This window comes from Prinia subflava, chromosome 5, assembly GCF_021018805.1.
Source record: "Prinia subflava isolate CZ2003 ecotype Zambia chromosome 5, Cam_Psub_1.2, whole genome shotgun sequence".
Classification (NCBI taxonomy): Eukaryota; Metazoa; Chordata; class Aves; order Passeriformes; family Cisticolidae; genus Prinia; species Prinia subflava.
This window is the reverse complement of record NC_086251.1, coordinates 60,332,499-60,353,309: the sequence shown is the minus strand read 5'-3', so window position 1 is coordinate 60,353,309 and position 20,811 is coordinate 60,332,499. Positions and strand designations below refer to the sequence as shown.

Here is a 20,811-nt window from a genome sequence, read left to right as displayed (position 1 = left end):
GACGGCGACATTTCCGCGATGGGGATATCGCGGGGATGGGAGATGGGGACACCGTGGGGAGGGGGACTGGGGGCTAGGGGCGTGGGGATGGGGACACCGCAGGGATGGGGACACCGCAGGGATGGGGACACCGCAGGGATGGGGACACCGCAGGGATGGGGACACCGTAGGGATGGGGACACCGCAGGGATGAGGCCCGGGCTCCCGAGGCCCGCAGGGGCCTGGCACGCCGGGGCCTCTCCCTCGGCCGTCCCAGGGCAGGCCAGACGAGCCGCCCGCCGGCCCCAGCAGGGACCTCCATTCCCGCGGCTGCCCCCGCTCCGGACAGGTCCCGCACCGCCCTCGGGGTCTCGCCGGGGCCGTACCCACCATCCATCCATCCATCCCTCCCTCCCTCCCGCCGCTCACCGCCGGCCCCGCCGCCCGTTCGAGCCTTCCCGCGCCCGCCGCCGCCGCTCCGCCCTCACGGGGCTGGGCCCGAGCCGTCAGCGCCGGGCGGGGCCGGGGCGGGAGCGGGGCGGCCCCGGCGGCGGGGATGGCGGCGGCGGCCGGCTGAGGGGCCGCGGCTGCCAGCGCCGAGCCCGCCGAGCCGCCCGCACCGCCGGCACCCGGCCGGGGACAGAGCCGGCGGAGAGCGCCGGCCCCGCGGGCAGCGCCCGCCGCACCATCGTGAGTTGGGGCCGGGGGCTGAGGGGCGGCAGGCGGGGGTGAGCAGCGCTGCTGGGGATATCGGCGTCTCCCGGCACCGGGGGGCTCGGGGTCTGCGGCCCGGTCAGTCACCGGCCGGCTCCGAGCCGGGTGTCCTGGCACCGGCGGGGGCTGGCCTGGCGCCCGCCCTCTGTCACCGCGGTGCTCGGTGCCCCGGGGGGACTCGGTGCAGGGTCTGCTGTCACCGGGGGACCCGGACCCCGGGGCTGAGCCGTGTCACCGGGGGACACTCGGTCTGCTGTCACCGAGGGGCTCGGCCCGGGGCTGAGCCGCTGCCGGTGCCCGCAGGGCTCGGGGTCTGCTGTCACCGAGGGCGTTCAGGTCTCCTGTCACCCGCGGGGATTCGGTCCGGGGTCTTCGCTCTGGGGCTTCGGTCCGCTTGCTTCTCCTCTGAAAAACCCCGTGCCCGGCGTTTGTATCCTAACACAAATAGGGCACGGCTATTCCCTGTTTATCCTCCTGTAGATGGATTTAATGGCAGCTCCCAAAGAGGAACGGCAGGGAGAGCCCAAACGAGGGGCTGTGCCCTTCACCCCCTTGGGCATCACCCCCAGAAACAGCGCGGGGCTGCGCTCGCCCAGCCGCGGGCTCAAACCCCTTTGGAAATCCTGACGGTCATTATGGAATTACTCTGGAATTCCAGCCATCCTGATGCGTGTGCGAGGTGGAGCTGACAGCAGTGGTAGTCAGGCAGGTAGTGATTGCACTGCAAAAATCATTGAGCTTTTGTTTGTTTGTTTGCTTGGTCGGTTTGTTTTTTAATTTTTTGGCTGAAAAATAGGAAGAAAGCATCCTGGCTGATCTCTTGAAGGATTAAAAAAAATGCTAGAATTGAACATACCTGAAATAAAGAGGAAAAAACAGCATTATCTGTCTTCCCTTTATGTAGCCTTAACGATCTGGCCCAGTTTATTCCTGTTTCTAAGAAAAAATTGCTTCCAGGCAAAGCCCTTTTATCTTCAGTTTTGCTCTGCAGCGGGGTTATTGGTGGTTGGGGTGAGCAGAGTGATTTATTTGTATTGGAAATGTGCTTTTCTCTAACACTCACTTTGCTGCTAGTTTCATGAATGAATAAGTGACAGGATTACAAAGCAAGCACACTTCTTCAAAAAAAATTATAGAAATATGGCCGGATTTCATTATTAAACCTCGTGGAAGCTGTGTAGAGACATGTTTTCCATGGGTGTATCCTACATATTTCAGTAAATCGTGATTTCTGGCGAGGATAATGTGTTCTAGAGAAATGATTCGGAGCTGAACTGCTTATCAGATGAGTGGGAAGACCGAGCTATTCCTGCTGCAAGCCGCTGCCTGGGATGGAGACAAATGCCTGTCAAATGTGTTTATTTTTCTTAATCACTTTAATTTTCGGAGGCTGTGATAGAAACTGCACCTAAAGTGTTTTGCAGTATAAAAGCCTTTTTACATTCGGTTCTATGTAGCAACTGATTTCCTTGTCTGGAGGTGCTGCCTGCTGGGATAACTCTTTGAACAGCACGGGAAAATTGGGGGAGGTTTTTCAGGGGGGTGTCAGGATCCCGTGTCACTCGTCCAAGGGACTGCAGGCACTGTGGCTTTGTCGCGTCCGAAGTGACACGGCACCAAATGCGAAGTTATCCTTTAAATCCGCTCGGGAATTGGGGCTGCTGCTGGCTTGATGAATAGGTGTGAGTGGCTGCGAGCGGGGCGGGAGCCGGGAATCGCTGCTCTGCTCGGTTTCTGGGTGGAGCACGGAGTGTTGGTCATGGACCATAAAGCTCTCACTGATTTAGTGCCAGAGAGGCTGCCGGGCTTGCCAAGCGCTGCCTGCATCTCTCCTGTCACACATGAGCAGAGCTTCATTAAGGCAGGACATACGAGCAGCCCTCACCTCTGGCACCTGCTGCCAGCTCAGTTCCACCTCCTGGGAGTGAATAAAATATCCCCCGTGTTGGGGTTAGCTGGGCATGGCCCCCCTCCTCCTGCACTTCCAGGGATAAATCAGTGTATTTCCAAGGAAGAATTATTTAGGTTGCCAATGGTACCTTTAGAAAGTCTTTTTCTTTTGTGTGTATGTGTGATAATTGCTTTAATTTGCTGTAAAGGCCTTCGGAGTCAAGCTTAGGTATTTTTAGATGGTATCATAAATCAAAGTAAAGCCAAAACTGAAGAAAAATAATTTAAGATGGAGGAATTGAGATTTATTGTTATCCTTAATAGGTTGGGAAGGTCAGGTTTTAAAATGTGGTCTTGTGGCCAAAATCTGATCGGGTGAAATTAATGAAAGCAGCTTGTGACCAGTGAGATTTTGTTTTAAAATAACTTTTATGTAAGTTATGAAAGAAAAAGCGCTCCAATTTATTTCAGCTTGCTCTTCTCTCTCAGGATTTTATCAGCTCTACAAAATCAACTTCCATAATAATTCCAAAATTGATTCATTGCTCTTTGTGAGCCTTCTTTTGTTGTTTAATTAGAGGCACAATACAGAGACGCTTCGTGTGCTTGGACAGAAAACTTTCCAAGTGCTTCCTAGGAAGGTTGTGCAGCGTGGGAGCACCAGGGAGGTGGTGGGACCTTCATCCTGGGAGTTTTCAGGCCATGGCCAGGCCATGCCCTGGCTCCCCTGAGCCCACGCTGGCAGCAATCCCATTCCAAGTGGGAGGTCGGGCTGGAGACCCCCCACCATCTGCTCCTTCTTTATACAGAAAGGGAAGCAGCTTGATGGAGAGGACTGCTGGGCTAGAGGCAGGGATCCAGCAGCTCAGAACATGAGTATCTGGTTAAAGCAGTTCAGTATTCAAGTATTAATTGAATAAATAAATAAAGGCTGTCAACATTTATGGTTTTGATTCCGTATTGGCATTATTGATCAGACATATGGTGAGGCTGTCGCTGTCTGATCACAGCTGTGGGTTGCAGCCTACCCCTGGCTAGGAGGGAATGTTGTTATCCCTCCAAACAGCAACTGGACATGGATTTTAGTCTGGCCTTGAAGTCTCAGGGTTGAGCTTGTGAAAGAAAAAGCACTTTGTGTGCAGACAGGAGAGAGGAACCTCTGAAGGAGGGAGCTGGGCACAGCACAAAACCAACAGCAAAAGCCACTCAGCTCTCTGCCTGTCCTCAGGGACTGTGGCTGTGACAGTGTTGGGTAACCTTGGACTACCAGCCGGGCTCTGTGGCCCAAAGTGAACTCTGCTCATCCCCCCATGTGTCTTTATCTTTGCTGTTTCCTTTGAGGAAAGGGTTTCCAGCAAAAGGGTTTTGTCAAATCTGCCATCATGGGAGATGCCTGAGGTGTCCCCGTGCAGGCCGAGGCTTTTGCAGGCAGGACGCTCATTAATCCTCCCAAAAGGAGCTCAGACCTGATGCGTGTGAGCTGCACAGCGCTGGGCTCCTCCATTTAACCTTCCCCTCTGGGGAAAAGTACACTCTGTGTTCCCTCTCTTTTATCCTTGCCCTCCTGTCCTGCTCTCCCAGCAGCACTCCAGCCCTTAATGGAAGTACGTGGCATTTCCCTTGGATGCCGCAGTGAAAGGAAGAGCTGCTTTAGATGGATGGCCCCAAGTGGTAATAGAGCACTGAATGCCTTCTCTGCCCTTTATGGCTTTTTCTTTCTGGCACTTTAATTATTTCTGGTCCCCGTTCTATTGGTGGGGCTGTGAATCACTGATGCAGAGGGGTGTGAAGGTGTGATCCCTCGCTGTAATGCCAGGCATTGGGATTTGGGAGGCACAGACCTTTGTAACACACGGTCAGGTTCAGACCTGGCTTTAGTAGGAGGACATCCCCTTTTTCTTCATCTGTTCCCTGCTCTTTTCACGGCTCTAGTGTTGTGTCTGATTAGCAATTCCTGCTCTGACGTGGCGGAAGCGGCGCCTGGGCTCCAGCAGCCCTCCAAACCTCAGGGAAGCAGCTCTGGCTAATGGTGCGTGGCTTTGCAGCATCACGTGCTGCTTCCCCAGCTTCTCTTGCAGGGTTCAGGTACCACTAATGATTCATGACAGGAGAAAGGTACAAAGGAGAAGGTGGCTTTACAGCTCAGTACAACAGCAGCCCAGAAATTCCATAAAACCCAAGCTTCTTTCAGTTGGAAGGCTGAAGTTAGGAGATAACAGGCACTTCTGGGTTTTGTATGTTTTGCAGTTTTTAATTAAAAGCCCATCTTCTGCATGTTCTTATTCCTTATATGGGCTGGATGAGCAGAATGAGATAATTGAAGGTTTCAAAAGCAATTACAAACTGTCACATCCTAATTTTTAAGTACTTGACTTTGCAACCTCAGTGATATCTCTCTGTCCAATTAAAAATCCCATATATAGACAATTAATGTATTTTACTACAGGGTGAATCTAAAACTTTTTGTCTTCAATGACTTCAGATTATCATCAGGGTAAATGAGATTGCTTGCTTGCTTGCTTTCTTTTTTTTTTTTTTTTTTTTTTTTTTTGAATTGTGGAGAAAATTCAGTGCTCCATTCTAGGTATTTCTGGATAAAAAATATCAATGTTCCAAAAGCAATCAATGAATCCCGGTCTAAATAAAGATGTTTGGAGTCTCATATGCAAATGTTTCCTTTCTCCTGTCTTCATTGTGTCTTGCCATGCTTTCACTGAAAAGCAATTCGCAAAACCCTGAGAGAAGAAAAAGAAATCTTTAGTTTAATCTTTGATTTGTAATTGCTGAAATATGGACTCTTTCCTGTGATTCCTCCTGGTACCAGTGAGGTGATATTCATCTGCATTGCTCTAATGCCATTTTTCTTCCCAACATATTTCCAATATTGAACCTATCTTACCTTCATTCTACATTTCAGTATCTCCTCCCTTCCCCAGCCTTTTCCTTTCCCCCACAGCTCACAGGTCTGTGAGTTTTAAATAAGGAATGCAATGTGAAAAATTCCTGGGTGAAAGTTCCATCTGGGATGCATTTGGCCCACAGATTGCATGTGAGCCTTTTGGCAAGGCTGTCTTGTTCTTTTACTGAAAGCAGAGGCTCGAACTCAGCCTGCGCAGCCCCGGGGGACTGCAGAGAGGTTGTGTCATGCTGGCTAATCCTGATGATGAGAATGGATTGAATGGAGAGAGGAAGTGGATGCCCTTTTCTTTTCCTGCTTAGTATTTACCATGTCAATTAGTTGTAAAAAAATCCAACCCCCCAAAAAACCACGACAGAAAAACCCACAACCAAAAAAAACCCCTAGTGCAACAGAGGAGCTGTGCACGGTTCTGGTGCAGAAGCATCACAGAATCATAGAATATCCTGATTATGATAAGTGATGGGAAATATTTCTACATCCTGCCATGCCTCAGGGGGTATAGCATCCATACCATATTGCTATCTATGTATCTTGAAAAAATCCTGCTCCACTTTCAACTGAGTAATCAAAAGAGGATTTTTTTCATCTTCTTTTTTTCAAAGTGCAGCAGTCAAAAGGAAACCTCTTATCTGTTTGAGAATTCAATATACCTTTGGAAACAAAAGAAAATGAAATCAGCAACCGTAGGTCTCAAAGCAACACTGATTTTAATAATGTAAACTTCCTTCTCTAATGAGTAATAAGCAGTTCCATCTTTCACAGCCTTTTAAAATTGCTTTTAGTAAGGGGCTGGATTGTTTTAATCCTTTTCAGTATGTAAAGCCCCAGATATTTCAATCCCTTAGGGCCTCAGTATTTCCTAGCTCCCTTCCTTTGAAAAGGCACAGGAAAACAGCTTTCACAAACTGACAGAATCTGTGACTGATAAAATTTAGGTTTGTTTTTTTTTTTTTTATCCCGAAAGTGACCCAAAAGTGTCAGTTAAGAAAAAGATCTCTGGCATCCCACCCTGTGGATTAGTAGCAAACAGGCATATCATCTAGGTACAGTAGCTCTTTGTACTCTGACCTACTTGTTTCTGTTCTGGTTTGTTCCTTCTTGAAAGGTTATTTGGAAGAGATGCAGAATTTGCTCCATAAACAGCTAAAGCAGTATCACCTGCCCCAGGAAGGGTTCCCTGTTGAAATAGGCCCTGGCACAATGGGGCTGCCAACACCTAAGACGTTCTGCTCTGCTGCATAATCAGAATGAAAACTCAACAAATATGTCAAGGTGGTTTTTCTGGAGGATGCTTTTCCCAAGGAAGGGTTAAGAGAGCTTTTTTTGGGATCGGGCTGGTATTTGTGGGGTGTGCTACAGAATTCACCTCAACCCCATGATTTTTACATGGTCAGCAATTAATTGTCGCTGTTGTCCTGTATCCACCAGCCCTGCTGTTGTATGGTGTGTGTGCATAGCATTTAACTGAGTTGTGTTTCCTTTTCCCTTAGATATTTCCAGAAAGTGCCTCGAGGAAGCTTCCTTATGTAGAAAACCCCCCAAGAAGCACAGTGAGCACTTCCTGGCAGCTTGTGAGGCAAAGCTGTCACGATGGCAGAGAACAAGGACAGCAGCGCGAAAAACGCCGATGTGAGGCCCAAGAGCAGCCGCAGCAGAAGCGCAGACAGAAAGGATGGGTATGTCTGGAGTGGGAAGAAGCTCTCCTGGTCCAAGAAAAACGAGCACTGTCCTGATGCCGAAACAGCGAGCGCTGCAGGAAGGTCGGGGGCTAATCTGAGGAGCCAAGAGAGGAAGTACAGCTGCTCGTCCATCGAGCTGGATCTGGACCGGTCCTGTGGCCACAGGTTTTTAGGGCGTTCTCTCAAGCAGAAGCTGCAGGATGCTGTGGGTCAGTGCTTCCCCATAAAGAACTGCAGCAGCCGGCACGCCTCCGGACTGCCATCCAAAAGGAAAATCCATATCAGCGAGCTGATGCTGGATAAGTGTCCTTTCCCGCCGCGCTCCGAGCTGGCTTTCCGGTGGCACCTGATCAAAAGGCACACGGCTCCCATAAGCCCAAAGGCAGAAGAATGGATAATTGCTGATTTATCCCAGCACGAGGACAGGGAGGATCAGCTGCGAGACGAGGAGATTGCCAATGGGGGAATGGACTCTCCTTCGCCGTCCTGTGACTTCACCGACAGCAGTTCCTCTCGGGGTGACCCCAGGCCTGAGCTGGGGACAGGTAAGGTGGCAAGGGGCAGTCGAGACGAGAGCGACATGGACTCCGACGATGAAGTCGTAACTCTGTGCACGAGTTCTCGAAAGCGGAACAAGCCCAAGTGGGAAACGGATGACGAGCTGCTACGGATGGAAACGCCTCCAAAGTACCACACCCAGATTGATTATGTGCACTGCCTAGTGCCAGACCTCCTCCAGATCAATAACAACCCCTGCTACTGGGGGGTCATGGATAAATACGCGGCTGAGGCGCTGCTGGAAGGAAAGCCGGAGGGAACGTTCCTGCTGCGAGACTCTGCCCAGGAGGACTATTTGTTTTCCGTGAGCTTCAGGCGCTACAGTCGCTCCCTCCACGCCCGGATAGAGCAGTGGAATCACAACTTCAGCTTTGATGCCCACGATCCCTGTGTCTTCCATTCTCCTGACATCACAGGACTCCTAGAACACTACAAGGATCCGAGCTCCTGTATGTTCTTTGAACCACTTTTGTCCACGCCCCTGAACAGGACCTTTCCCTTCTCTCTCCAGCATATATGTAGAACGGTCATTTGCAACTGTACAACTTATGATGGTATTGATGCACTTCCCATTCCTCCCTCGGTGAAGCTGTATCTGAAGGAATATCATTATAAGTCAAAAGTTAGAGTGCTCAGGATTGATGTACCAGAGCAGCAAAGCTAGAAAATATTTTTGTGCAAAAAATTTCTCCAAACAGACACTAGAACATTCAATCTCTTTTCCTTCTAGGATTTTTTTTAAATAGCGACTTGATTATTTTTTTCTTTTTCTGCATATTATTTACCACCCAAACTAGTCTCTGTTTAAATGTACTTTTGAGTCTTCACAGCTCTCTTTTTTAGAAATTATATTCATTGTGGGCTTTTGGTACGGTCCCTAGGCTAGAGTTTTATAGAATTCCAGGTAGGCTTTCTGGTATTTCTATAGATGGATAGTCGTTAGAGCTAAAACCCCCTGAAAATCAGTTTTGAACTTGATCTGTCTTTTCTATTGTAGTTGACACGTGTTGCTGACATGATTGAAATAATGCACGGTTAACTCTAAAGATTGACTCATCTGTATTTTCTGCATTTCTTTTAAAATGAGTGCTCTAGCCTCTGTGTGTGTGTGAGTCTGTCCGTCCCTATCCACTGCAGTAAATTCATCAGTCTATTTCTAACATTACTATTCCAAGCAAAATGAAGTTTGAAAGAGGATATGATGTCTCTATAAATATATCAGGGGACTAAATACCAGGGAGAGGAAAAACAATTCAAGTTAAGGACAACACTCAGGGCAGGAACAAACATGTATAAACTGGTCCTGAAAAGATTTTAGTTGGTGAGGAGGAAGACTCGTCGTCGTCAGAGCAGCGGGGTTCTGGAAGAGCTTTTCATTTTGTATAATAGCAGTAAAAAGCAAACTGCTCATAAACTGGGATTTGATCAGTGTCTGGAAGAGATAATCATGTAGTTACTGATGATAGATGGGGCTTGAACTTGGGAACTCTGTTTCTGTGTTACTGTTGCTTTATATGAAATACCCAGTTTTTGCTCTAGGAGTTGCCACTGCTTAAATGATTAAGCACAGGGTGGGAGGGTGGCAAGGAAGATATTTCCTTAAAAATCTGCATATTTAACAATCTGATTCTGCATGGTCGAGCCTGAGGTGATGGTGAATAACTTTCCTACTTTATTAGTAGGGGGGTTGGTTTTTTAAATGAGTATAGTTAAAAAAGAAAGCAAGCCTGCTGATTTTTCTTGCAATGTGAAGCATTCGGTCGAATGGCTTCCTGCCAAATTCCGTGTACGGGAAAACCATGCATGGATAATGCTCCTAAAAGCATTACTTGCATTACATGGGTAGGCAGATCTGCTGCTGAGCTGTTGGTGGAATCCCACGAGACTCAGTGGATGTGGGTTCAGGCAGGAAGCTCCAGGCTGGCAGCTCCAGGAGGTGCAGCCCTGACCTGCAGTTCTGTTCCCTGCGTGTGTTTTATCTCCTCGCCCAAACTGGGCCCAGAAGTCCTCTGCCAAAAGAATGTGAGATGGTGTAATTGTAACTCCAACAACCACATTGTTTCCCCTCCTTTGGCCACAGGGAGCCTTTGTATCCTCTCGAAATGCTTTTGAAACTGAGCCCCAAGCCTGCTGAATTACAAATGTGTTTCATTTCATGCATGGGGAGGATCCTATCAGCATTGACCTGTGGGTGAGGCTATCACAGAATGGTTGGGGTTGGAAGGGAGCTCTGGAGAGGATCTCATCCAAGCCCCCTGCTCAAGCACAGGATCACATCCAGGTGGGTTTTGAACATCTCCAGAGTAGGAGATTCCAAAATGTCTCTGCACAGCCTATTCTAGGCCTCCATCACCTGCACAGTAAGGAGGTTTTTCCTCATATTCAGATGGAACTCCCTGTGTTTCAGTTTGTGCCTGTTGCTCCTTGTCCTGTCTCAGGGCACCACTGGAAAGAGTCTGTTCCCATCCTCCTGACACACGTGTCCTTAAAGTGTTTGTATGGATTGATTGGTTCCCCTCTCAGCTGTCACTTCTCCTCACAGGAGAGATGCTCCAGTGCCCTCAGCCCCTTCACTGGCCCACTCCAGTAATTCCTTGCATTTCTCATGCTAAGCAGCCCAGAACTGGACACAGCAGTCCCAGCTGAGCCCTCCCCAGGGCTGAGGAGAGGGGCAGGATCACCTCCCTCGACCTGCTGGCCACACTTTCCCTCATGTAGCCCAGGATACCATTGGCCTTGGCCACAAGGACACAGTGCTGGCCCAGCCCAGCTCCTTCTCCACAGCAGCTCAGCCCCCAGCCCAGACTGGAGCCTGGGGTTATTCTTCCCCAGCATATGGGGGTCCTGCTTGAACTTCCTTAGGTTCTTCCCTGCCCATCTCTCCAGCCTGTGCTGGGTCTAGCTGAGTGTCAGCACAGCCTGTTGGTGTGTCAGCCACTCCTCCCAGTTCCCTGCTGAGGGAACACTCTGTCCCTTCATCCAGGGTGGTGAACAAGCTGAACAAGACAGGACCCATCACTGATCCTTGGGAATCTGTGTGCAGGCAAGGAGCACAGTGCTGTAGAGCCTGGCTCCAAGATTGTAAACTCAGACTAAGCAATACTTCTATTTGAATCTTTTCATTTCACCTTGTACAGAATCCTATAGATTTGTGGACATCAAATCCATCCTACAAGGTGGCAGCTCAGGAGTTGCAAAGGGAACTTTGCTGTGCAACTCCACTGGGAGCTGCCACCCTGCCCTTACCCCTAACCTGAGCAGATAAAACCCTTTCCACTGAGCTGCTGCCACTGTGATGATGTAAACAGATTTCCAGGGACATCTGCCTAGAGACCAGCCCGTTTGTTTTCTCTGGGTTTTAAATAGGTTTGGAACCAAAAGTCTCTAGGGAGAAAATGCTAACACATCAATCCATGGCATCACACATGGATGATCACGCTCCAGGATGAATTCTCAGCTGCCATAAATCAGCGTGGCTTTATTGATACACTTATAGTGGCTTATCCCAGCTGAGATCCTCCCTCCTCCATATCCAAATGGAATTGTGGGGCTGATGTCAAAAAAAAATGACCCTGGTTTTTCTGTAATTTTTCTCTTGTGCTGCTTCCATTCATTGCCTTTTGCATAAACTGTATTTTATCAAGGGCAGCTTTATATTGCTAAGTCTATTTTACCCTGTCACTGCCACTTTCCAGATACAAAGTAGGGATCATCACTGCTCTGCTCTTGTCCACTGTGCCCACCATGGTGGGATGGTGGGCTGGGATTTGGGTGGCTGCAGTACGAAGAAAGAGCTTCTGGTTCAAGATCTGCAGTGGCCTCAGAGATACTTGCAGTCTGCTTGATTAAAATTCTCTTTCAGAAACTTCTAATTAGTGCAAAAAGGGCATAATTTTAGATAAGGATTAGCATTATTTTTATGGCAGGACCAAAACCATTAGGTTTTGACCAAAAGTTGTATTTCAGAAGTTACTGAAGACCATCATCATTTTCAAAATCAGCAAAGATTTTTTTTTCCTTCAAAGTGAAAGACCAGGAGAGAACCTTTTTTGGGGTATCATTCCCCAACACACTGAATTTCAGCGTCATTTTGGATGCAGCCTACATTGTTTTGACATGAGTTGATGCATCACTTACCCCAAAAACATCTTGAGCACTCCAAATTTAGGAGACCTATATAATACAGCAATTGGGGGAAGAAGGTGTGGCACACAAAAATAGTGCCTTTGGACTGTGGGGCAGTAAATTGCATTAGTTTTGAGAAATTATATGTGGAAAGTATTGATAAATGGGATTTCATGAGGGTTCCCACTATTTTTTCCTGATTTTTGTCCATCTTTGTGACAATTGTCCCTCATGACACCGAGTTGTGTGACACGTGCAGTCTGTGCAAGATCCATGGCATGAACTGTACATGTTTTAAGAAATGGAAGAACTCAAAAGGTCTATTTTGTTTAAATCCATTAACCTTTTTTCCCCCTCTTTTTTCCCTCTCTATTTTAAATAAACCTGGTAGGACTGGTTTTACAATACGCCAAGAACTGTCACCCTAAAGTTTTCCTCCCACTGCTGTCATTACCAGTCCTATCAGTGCTGCTCATTCCAGCACCACCTTAGAACACCTTGACCCAAAGACAAGCAAGTCATGAATTCAGTTTTGAAACCCTCTTAAAAATTAGCCTCAAAAACAGAGTAAGAACTTCCATTTTCTAGAATCACAGAATCCCAGAATGGTTTGGGTTGGAAGGGACCTTACAGATCATGCAGTTTCACCCCCTGCCATGGGCAGGGACACTTTCCACTACTCCAGGTTTTCCAGGTTGCTCCAAGCTCCATCCAGCCTTGAACACTTCCCAGGATGAGGAGTCCACAGCCTCTGTTCTCAGCCCAAATCCTGCCAAGACAGAAATCCCCTACTCTTCAGGATGAAGATTTCAAGTGGAACAAGGAAAGGTGCAGAGATGTGCCAAACCCCATGTGCCCAAGGTTATGCAGCAGGCCAGTTGTTGAGCAAGGTCATAAATCCAGAGGTGACTCTGGCCACAGCTCCTGTGTTTTGAGGCACCCAACCAGCTGTACATCAGGAATTCTGTCTGCAAGATGTGCTTTGAATTGTTTTGAAGGTTGTCCCATAGCAGCACAGTGGAAACAGAGTGTATTGAATTGGTGTGAACAGCTTCTGGTGAAAAAAAGATCTGATTTTCATAAATTATTTTGATATAAGGCGGGGAAGAAATGGTCAGGCTCTTGATGGAAATGGTCAGGCAAACTACAAGTTATTTTTACGGGATGGTTTAGATAAAAATTAAACACTGTCCCCATTAATTGTGTCCTCTGGAGTTTGCTTTTGCCTGGAATGACTTTTTGCAGGTCTGTAACAATGTCACTCGTTGGCCGGGGGCCATCGATGCAGAGCAACTTCAGCTCCAGCAGATTCATTGATGGGCTTGGGGTGGTTTGTGTGTCTGATAACTGGGAATACACATTTCTTCTCGATTTTCCTGTTCTCAGCATTTGTCTTGATGAAATCCAGGCTGTATTTGGAGCAGGGTATCTATATCTATAGCAGCACATCCAACTTTAAAGGAAACCAAACCAACAAATTATCATGATTTAAATGCTTTCCTTTTAAAGATGCTGCTGGGCTTCCAGTATAAAGAAGAAATCCTTGTATGATGCAGTCATATAGGGCCTTACTATAAAATTGACATGCTCTTAAATAATTAAAAACGGGGATACTTTAATTTTGAAAAAGGATACAGGAGGAAGGAGGTTAAAGGAAGCTTTTAGTCAGATCCAAGGTTAGATTTATTGATCTAGTGATCAATCCTATTCTCTTTCCTGAATTTAAAGCTAATGGGAGACTGTGGTCAGAGATGAGTGGCTTTTAGTTAAGGTTTTTGACTCTTATAAATAATACAACAAATGTCCTAGTAAGTAATAAGAAATAAGATACTCGCTCATTCTTTTTAAATAGAACAAACGTGGCAAACAAGACTCAGCTGTAATTTTTGAAGTAATTTATTAGACAAATTGCTCTTCTCTACTTCTTTTACAAGAGAGACATAAACCATTATATTATTTATTCATGAATCATAGCCATTAAGATCATAAATCAAATTATCAGCTTCCTGTCTCTCTTCAGTTTTAATCATTTTTTATAGTTCATGCACTATAAAGACAGCTTCCTTCCTATGAAACAAGAGACCTTCAGAGACCTTTTTATTGTAAACGTACATTTCCTTCTCATTTTTAAGTATATCCTTGTGATTTTCCCTGTCAATTTTATCTGCAATAAAAATCCAATAAGGAACTTGTTCATTGATTCAATATAGCAAAGTTAGCCATGAAGCAAGTGATTTTGGTTAACCTCTGAAACAATGGAGCACTTGAAAATGCAGTTACAGGGCTTTTTTTTTCCTGCCACCCCGAAATGTGCATGGTGGCATCATATATTTAATAAATATTTAATAGAGAGAAATCTTGACACAAGCTCACCTACTGATAGCCAGACCCTTCACAAAGGGTTTAACGTGATCTCTGCCGTAGTATGGCTTTTAAAATGCATTCAAGCTCTTTTTTTTCTGCTCTGTTCACGCAGGCAGCTGCCCGGGAGGCGGAGAGCCGAGGCTGCTGTGAGAGCTGAGATGCTTTCACACATCCTCCCTTCCCTCCGTCTGGCCCCGCATCCCGCACGTGGGTGGGAAGTGTCCATTGAGAAGGAAATGCACATTGATTTCCATTCCCAGCAGCTGCTTCTAAACTTGATCGTCCTGGCTAAAGGATGCTCCTTGCTCAGGAAGCACCGATGAGGTCAGAGGTGCCCAGGGTGAAAGAGGAGCCTCTGCTTCGCTACAAATACTCCTCCGTGCTGCAGTGTAAAAATCAATACTTGTTTACTCAACTCTATGAATAATAGAGCTTTGAACATAAATATATAATTTATGCATCTAAAATCTATAGCGGGGGGCTGACAGGAGGTGCAATAACTTCCCTATATCCCTTTTAAAAATCCCCTGGGTGTCTGGGTGATGCGTTATCTGGACAAAACACATCCTCAGCCCAGCCTTCCCACAGACAGGTCATTGCAAACATCCTCCTGTGGGGATCCTTTGGGAATGTCTGCCCCATGGACGGCCTTGTGTGGGCACTCCAGATATTTTATTGCTGTGGAGAATCCCTTGAACAGTGTGGGTTTGGGACCAGTCTGAGGGATGCCTGCAGCAAGCACAGCTCCCGTGGTTGCCACAATGTGATCAGAGGGCTGTGAGGAAAGGCTGAGAGAATTGGAATTGTTCAGCTTGGAAAAGAGAAAGCTTCAGGGTGACCTAATTGTGGCCTTCCAGTACCTGAAGGGAGCCTACAAGAAACACGAAGAGGAACTTTTTAGAAGAGCATACAGTGACAGGGCAAGGGGGGATGGATTCAAACTGACAGAGAGTAGGTTTAGATGAGATATTAGATGAAATTTTTCCTGTGAGGGTGGGGAGGCCCTGGCACAGAGAAGCTGGCAACATGTCCAAGGTCAGGCTGGACAGGGCTTGGAGCAGCCTGGGATAATGGAAGGTGTCTCTGCTCATGGCAGGAATGTTATGACCTTTAAGGTCCCTTCCAGCCCCACTCATTCCATGATTCTGTGAGGAACATTCCCAGAAGATAATTTCCACCATTTCCCAGGAAGGATGTCAGGTCTAGAGGGTGTCAGATCTAAAGGGCCAAAGCCAGAGTCCTTCTGCTAAAGCTGGGCCTTGGGAATATGGATCCCTCTTCCCTGTCCTCTTCTTTTCCTGTGGTTCTTGCACATCGAAATGATGCAGCAGGAAAAACACTGGGCCCATGTTACATCCTATAATCCAACATTGCTGGGAAGGGCCAATTCAAAGATTTGAATCCAGATTCAAGGTAGGAGATTGTTTGGCTATCTAGAAGCTCTTCCATCTTATTTTCCTTGATTTTATTTTTAATTATTTTGGGGGGAGAAGTCTTACTTATTTCTTAAGTCTGATGTTGAGCCAGTAACTCAGAGCATCTCTTGTTTTTGTTTCAGATGAGCATGTTCATTGCCAGACCTTTTATTTTTAATGTGTTTCAATTGGACTAGACCACAGTTCATGGCTTGTGCTGACATGGGATTTTTTTTTTTCAGGAAAAAGCTGGGTTTGTCCTTCCTAGCAGTTACATGGTTGTATTTCTAGGTCAGGTCTTTATGTGTAGCCAAATGAAGTTCCAAATTGGACAAAACACCTAGTAAGGGTCTTGATGCTGTTATGATTAGAAAGTTGTCTGATCAAATTTTGTTTCCAATTAAAAAAAATTGGATTAGCTTTCAGATTGAGACCTTCGCTGTTATTTTTAGTCTACAACTAATGAACCCTTGAAAATAGAGTGTATAATGAAAAGACAGTGATTGGTTCTGCTGGGATGGTTGAGAAAATACATTAGCAGATCAGAAAGGGTAATAAATCTTCCGTCACAACCTTCCTCATTAAACTAGATAATTTGAAATTGCCTCTGGTGTATTAAACAGTTCATTATTTTGAGGGGAGCAACACACAAGACAAAAGAGTTGTGTTCTTTTAATTGATATCTAAAGCCCGAGAAAGAAAAAAAATAAGCAAATTTAGTCAAGAATAATCAATCTGAGCAATGGCTGTGTTGTTTGGAGCCATCCAAAACTCCTCATCCTCTGACTCAGGGGAAGGAGGAAAGGTCTTTATGAACAGTGGGGCAGTGAAAAGGGAGTAGCTCTATTAAATATGACATTTGCACAGTCACAAATCGAGGTAATTTCAGGTTTGTGGCTATTTTTTTTGATGGTTTTAGCACATTAGAAGTTTATCCACCCACACACCCCCAAAGTTAATTTCTTTATCAGCATTATAGTATTATTCCAGATACCTCTCATGCAACAAACATACCAAGGGTGCTATCAGCCTGAGGAAAGGGTGTCTGCAGGAGCAGGAAGGGATAAAGAGGAGCAAGAGAGGGGAACTGGGTTAAGCTGGAGCAAGGAAAAAAACCAATGCTGGGGTGCAACAGAGCCTCTTCTCTGTGGGGCTGGCCATGACCTCGCAGCAGTGGGAATGAGAACCTCCACCCTGGTGCTTTTTGGACAGCTTTGACCTGGCAAGCTGGAAGCTGAGGACAAGCTGAAGGCTGTTTTTGTCCCTCTCTTCCCAGCAGAACCTCTGGCAGCAGACTGGAGGGAGGCTGCCTGAGATGTCGCCGCCGCCAAGGTACCGCAGGGCTGGCCACGGGGACATCCTGTCATTTTTACACTCCTGTCATTTTTATACTCCCTGAGACAAATTATACCCAGTGTGATGCTGCTGGCTCTGGTTTCCTTGTACACCAGGAATCTGGCTCCTGTGCCCAAGGAGAGGGCACACGTGAAGGGGAAATAGGAGAATATTTTATTGGGGAAGATATGGCCAAGGGAGACACTGAGTGGGAGGGTGTGAGTTTGAGCACTCAGCAGATGAGGCACTTCATCATCTCACTAGGAACACACACTTTTATTAAGGGAAGATTTTTAAAAGTTCCCTATTTGAGCAAAAGCCTCTTCCCAAGTCTTCCCCTCCTCAAAGGAGTTGAAAAAAAAAATCAGCTCTCCTCCCATTTCCAGCCAGCCTTCCTCTCTCATGAGCAATGCTTGGTTTCTGCTGGGTATTCCCTCCTGACAGGATCTTCTGCTCCCACAGGTAGGATCTGTTGGTACAAATTACCTGAGTGGGCGGCAGATTCTTGGCTAGACAAAAGGCCAGCCAAGGAATAAAAGGATCCTTTCTTTCACAAGGAGCTGGGAGGATGCACGGAACACTTTGATACCGTGCTTCATATAATACAAAAGCATAAGGAAATAATCCCTTGCCTTATCTGATGCGCTCCTTTTATTGATTCCAGACAGGCAGGATTATCGAGGGGGAAAAGGAAGGGGAGGAAAGAGACAGAAGGAGGAGGCAGGGAAACTGAGGAACTGGAGTCACCTCTTTAAGGGCTTCCCAAGCTATGAGTTGTGTCCCTGCTCTGTAATCTTCTGTCCTCCTTCCCCCAGCCTGCACTCCTAATTATTTCGATACCCACACACTGTCATCAAACACAACTCCCAAAGGCACACTTCAGAACTTTGTTTGCCAAATGTTTGGCCATGTTAGGGTGGAAATTATTCCAGATAAATTCATTCAGCACTTTATGAGCTAAAAATGGCACATTTGTTAGCACACAAATAACATATGGCATTAGCAAATGAAATTTAATACTGTAACAGCTGAAATCACAAGTAGGTCTTATCCACCTTAACCTGAAATGCTCAGTGAGAGGGAGTAAAGCAAAAAAACCATGTACACTTCCCTCCATTGCCTGCTGGCTGGAGCACTGTCACGAGCATCCAAAACTCCTTCTTGTGCTCTAATACAAGACTTACTTGATTTTCTCTAAAAGCAGAACACGTCCATGGCCATGCCAGGCTGGGCCAAAAGTCCATATGGACGAATCCTCTGTATCCCACAGTGGCCACAAGTGAAGGCTCAAGGAGAGGAGCTCAGGCAGTGGCCAGCCCAATTTATCAAAATGTGCTTTACTCATCTCAAAATAAAAATAAGCATTCTTATATGAAGTTGTTTTGAAGGAAACACTAAATTCTTGCATTGGACAAGGATCTCAGGCACGTGTTGGGATTCTTGGGGCTGTCCTCTGCAGGGCCAGGAGCCAGACTCGATGATCCTTGTGTGTCCCTCCCAGCTCAGGGTATTCTGTGATTCTGCATTTATGGGCTAAATGTGATAAAGTGTCTGAATTTCTGTCAGTAGTGAGAGTCACTGCAAACAACTGACTGCAAATCAGTGAGCGAATGAGAGTGGATCTCCACAAAAGTGTACTTAATTCATTTGCTAATTACAGCTCGGTTTTAACTATGAAAATACATTTTAGCACACGTGTAATATATACATTGTCTAAAAGAAAAATAATTCCTAGCAGCAGCAGCCCTAACTTCGGTGAAATGTTTGCTGAGGGAAAGAGTAATTTCATTTTTTACTGCACTTCAGCACAATGGTTTAGCTGGAGTCTTATCCTGAAATCCTTGCTCCTACCTACGTGTTCTACAGAAACAATGTGCGTGATTAGGAGCTATTCAGATATTTAAAGAGCGCTGCACTGGTTGTTTTTACCTCCTGTTACTTCATTAAAAGCTGGGAGAAGGCCTCCTGTTTGGGGAGTTGGTCCTCTCTGCTATTTTGGCAGCATGTCTTGTTGTTTTCCCAGAATGTGTTTAGCTGAAGCAGCGCCGGGGGAAGGAGTGTGACACGGTCCCGAACCAGACTGGTTTTCTCAGGTCACCAGCCGGCCCGAGCGCTGTGACACGGGCTGGAACACCACTGGGAAGTGTTATTCACAAGTGTTATTTGTGTTGCAATAGTGCTGCAGACCTCGAAACCAAACCGAGGAGATGCTCCGCGCCCCGGAGAAATTCAGTGGGAAACAATAGATGGCTCCAGGAGCGGTGCTGGAGGCAGCACTGCCTTAACCAAGGCCGGGGCTGCAGTCATGGGATGGGGAATCAAAGCACGGGAATTTCCCAGAGGAGGAGGAGGAGGAGGAGGAGGAGGAGGAGAACGAGCTCCTGCCAAGCGGAGCAAAGGCAACGAGGGCTCTGGGAAAGCAGGCAGCGGGGAGCGGAGTTTGCTGGAGGCACTTTTGAAGTGCCCGTTCTGCTAAAGTGCCTCCAGCACAGCCCTGGGGAGCACGGAAATAACAAGGCAATTATGTCCTCACGTCCCTGCCATGCTGTTAGAGCTCAGCCCGGGATGTTTTGCCGTGCACTTTATCACAACAGTCAGTCCCTTCGCTTCCTAAATGGCTGTAGAGGGGAGTATTGCCGCTAATTAATTAGGATGCCTTCGCCCCAGGGGGAGGAAAGAGCTCACGGTGGGGATTTGGAGTCTGTTTCTTCAGACAATATTGCAAACATTCACTGAAGGAGGAGTGCTGGCCCCCAGGCAGGGAGAGCTGAGGTAAGGGATGATGCTCACTCACAGCCTGGAGCTGTAAGGCTCTGCTCTGGCAGCCCGGCTGCTGGGAAGGCTCGGGATGAATTCTAGATGAAGGATTTCCATGCAAAAAATAAAAAATATCCAGTGCTGAGCTGACATTATTTTGCCCCGCTTCAACGAGAACTCCCCAGCGTAAACCTGCGCAAAGACAAACCTGCCACTCAAACTCAGCAGGGTTGAGACTTTCTCGTCTCAAACCTCATGCAAAAAGCCCTGAAATCAGTGAGGAAGCTTGGAAATGAAGTTTGGATGAGGCTCATTCCCAACCTTCCGTTATCTCACTTGCAATTTATCACTGAAATGGCTTTAATTCTCCCCAGGGAGAATTTCTAGTATTTAAACAGCTACTATCGTGCATAATTTCTTCCTGTTTTCATAAGAGAAAGAGGAACTGAGAACATTATGCTAAATGCCTCAAGAGTCCAAAGAATAGAGATTTTCATGGAATTTTCTGAATTTATTATCATTGTGAGTGATGTGGCTGGAAACAAGCCCAAGGTTAAAAAGTTCAAATTATTGTTCTATTTTTTTTTTTTTTTAATAATGACTCTGGAAATTATCTTGACTTCAGTTAATTCCAGCTCTATTTGCACCTTAAAGGATCTCTGTTAGGCAGATATTAAAAATATATGTCTCATTTATTTATAGGATTCCTTCGTAGTTTGGCAACTATTGACTTGACAAATCCATTTGACCTAAAATATGACTAAGAAGTGTATTTGTGGTTTGTTTATTAGTTGAAAAGTCCTTCCCGGGCTAATCTGTTTTCTGGCTGTACTCTTCCAGCAGGCTGATGGAAAAATAAGACCCAAAGAAGGAAGCGGATTCTTAACAGTGATCATGAAAACTGCTTTATTCTCAGGGCATTTTTGCATGGCATTAGCAACTAAAAGGCACCACTTCAGCCTGGCACTTCAGCTATTTGCTTAATCAGGGCCTGAAAGCTGAGGGGAAGGAGGAGGAATAGCATGGGTGTTATTCCCACAGAATTTCTTGGAGCATTAAATGTCTATTAGCTGAT

At 46.5% G+C, this 20,811-nt stretch overlaps 2 protein-coding genes across 2 annotated transcripts in view; one reads left to right on the top strand and one right to left on the bottom strand.

Annotated features, from left to right (window-relative positions):
* The window catches only part of WDHD1 (WD repeat and HMG-box DNA binding protein 1), a 28,696-nt gene extending 28,235 nt beyond the window's left edge, over positions 1-461 (bottom strand). The window contains exon 1 of the mRNA XM_063399653.1: positions 409-461. The gene's annotated coding sequence lies outside the window, so the exon portion shown is untranslated. The remainder of the gene's footprint in view (positions 1-408) is intronic.
* Positions 462-500: 39 nt separating this feature from the next.
* On the top strand, positions 501-16,077 carry SOCS4 (suppressor of cytokine signaling 4). Its single transcript, XM_063399652.1, has 2 exons — positions 501-669; positions 6,994-16,077. The coding sequence occupies exon 2, from the start codon at positions 7,094-7,096 to the stop codon at positions 8,402-8,404; it is 1,311 nt and encodes a 436-aa protein (XP_063255722.1). The 5' UTR covers positions 501-669; positions 6,994-7,093; the 3' UTR covers positions 8,405-16,077.
* Positions 16,078-20,811: the final 4,734 nt, after the last annotated feature.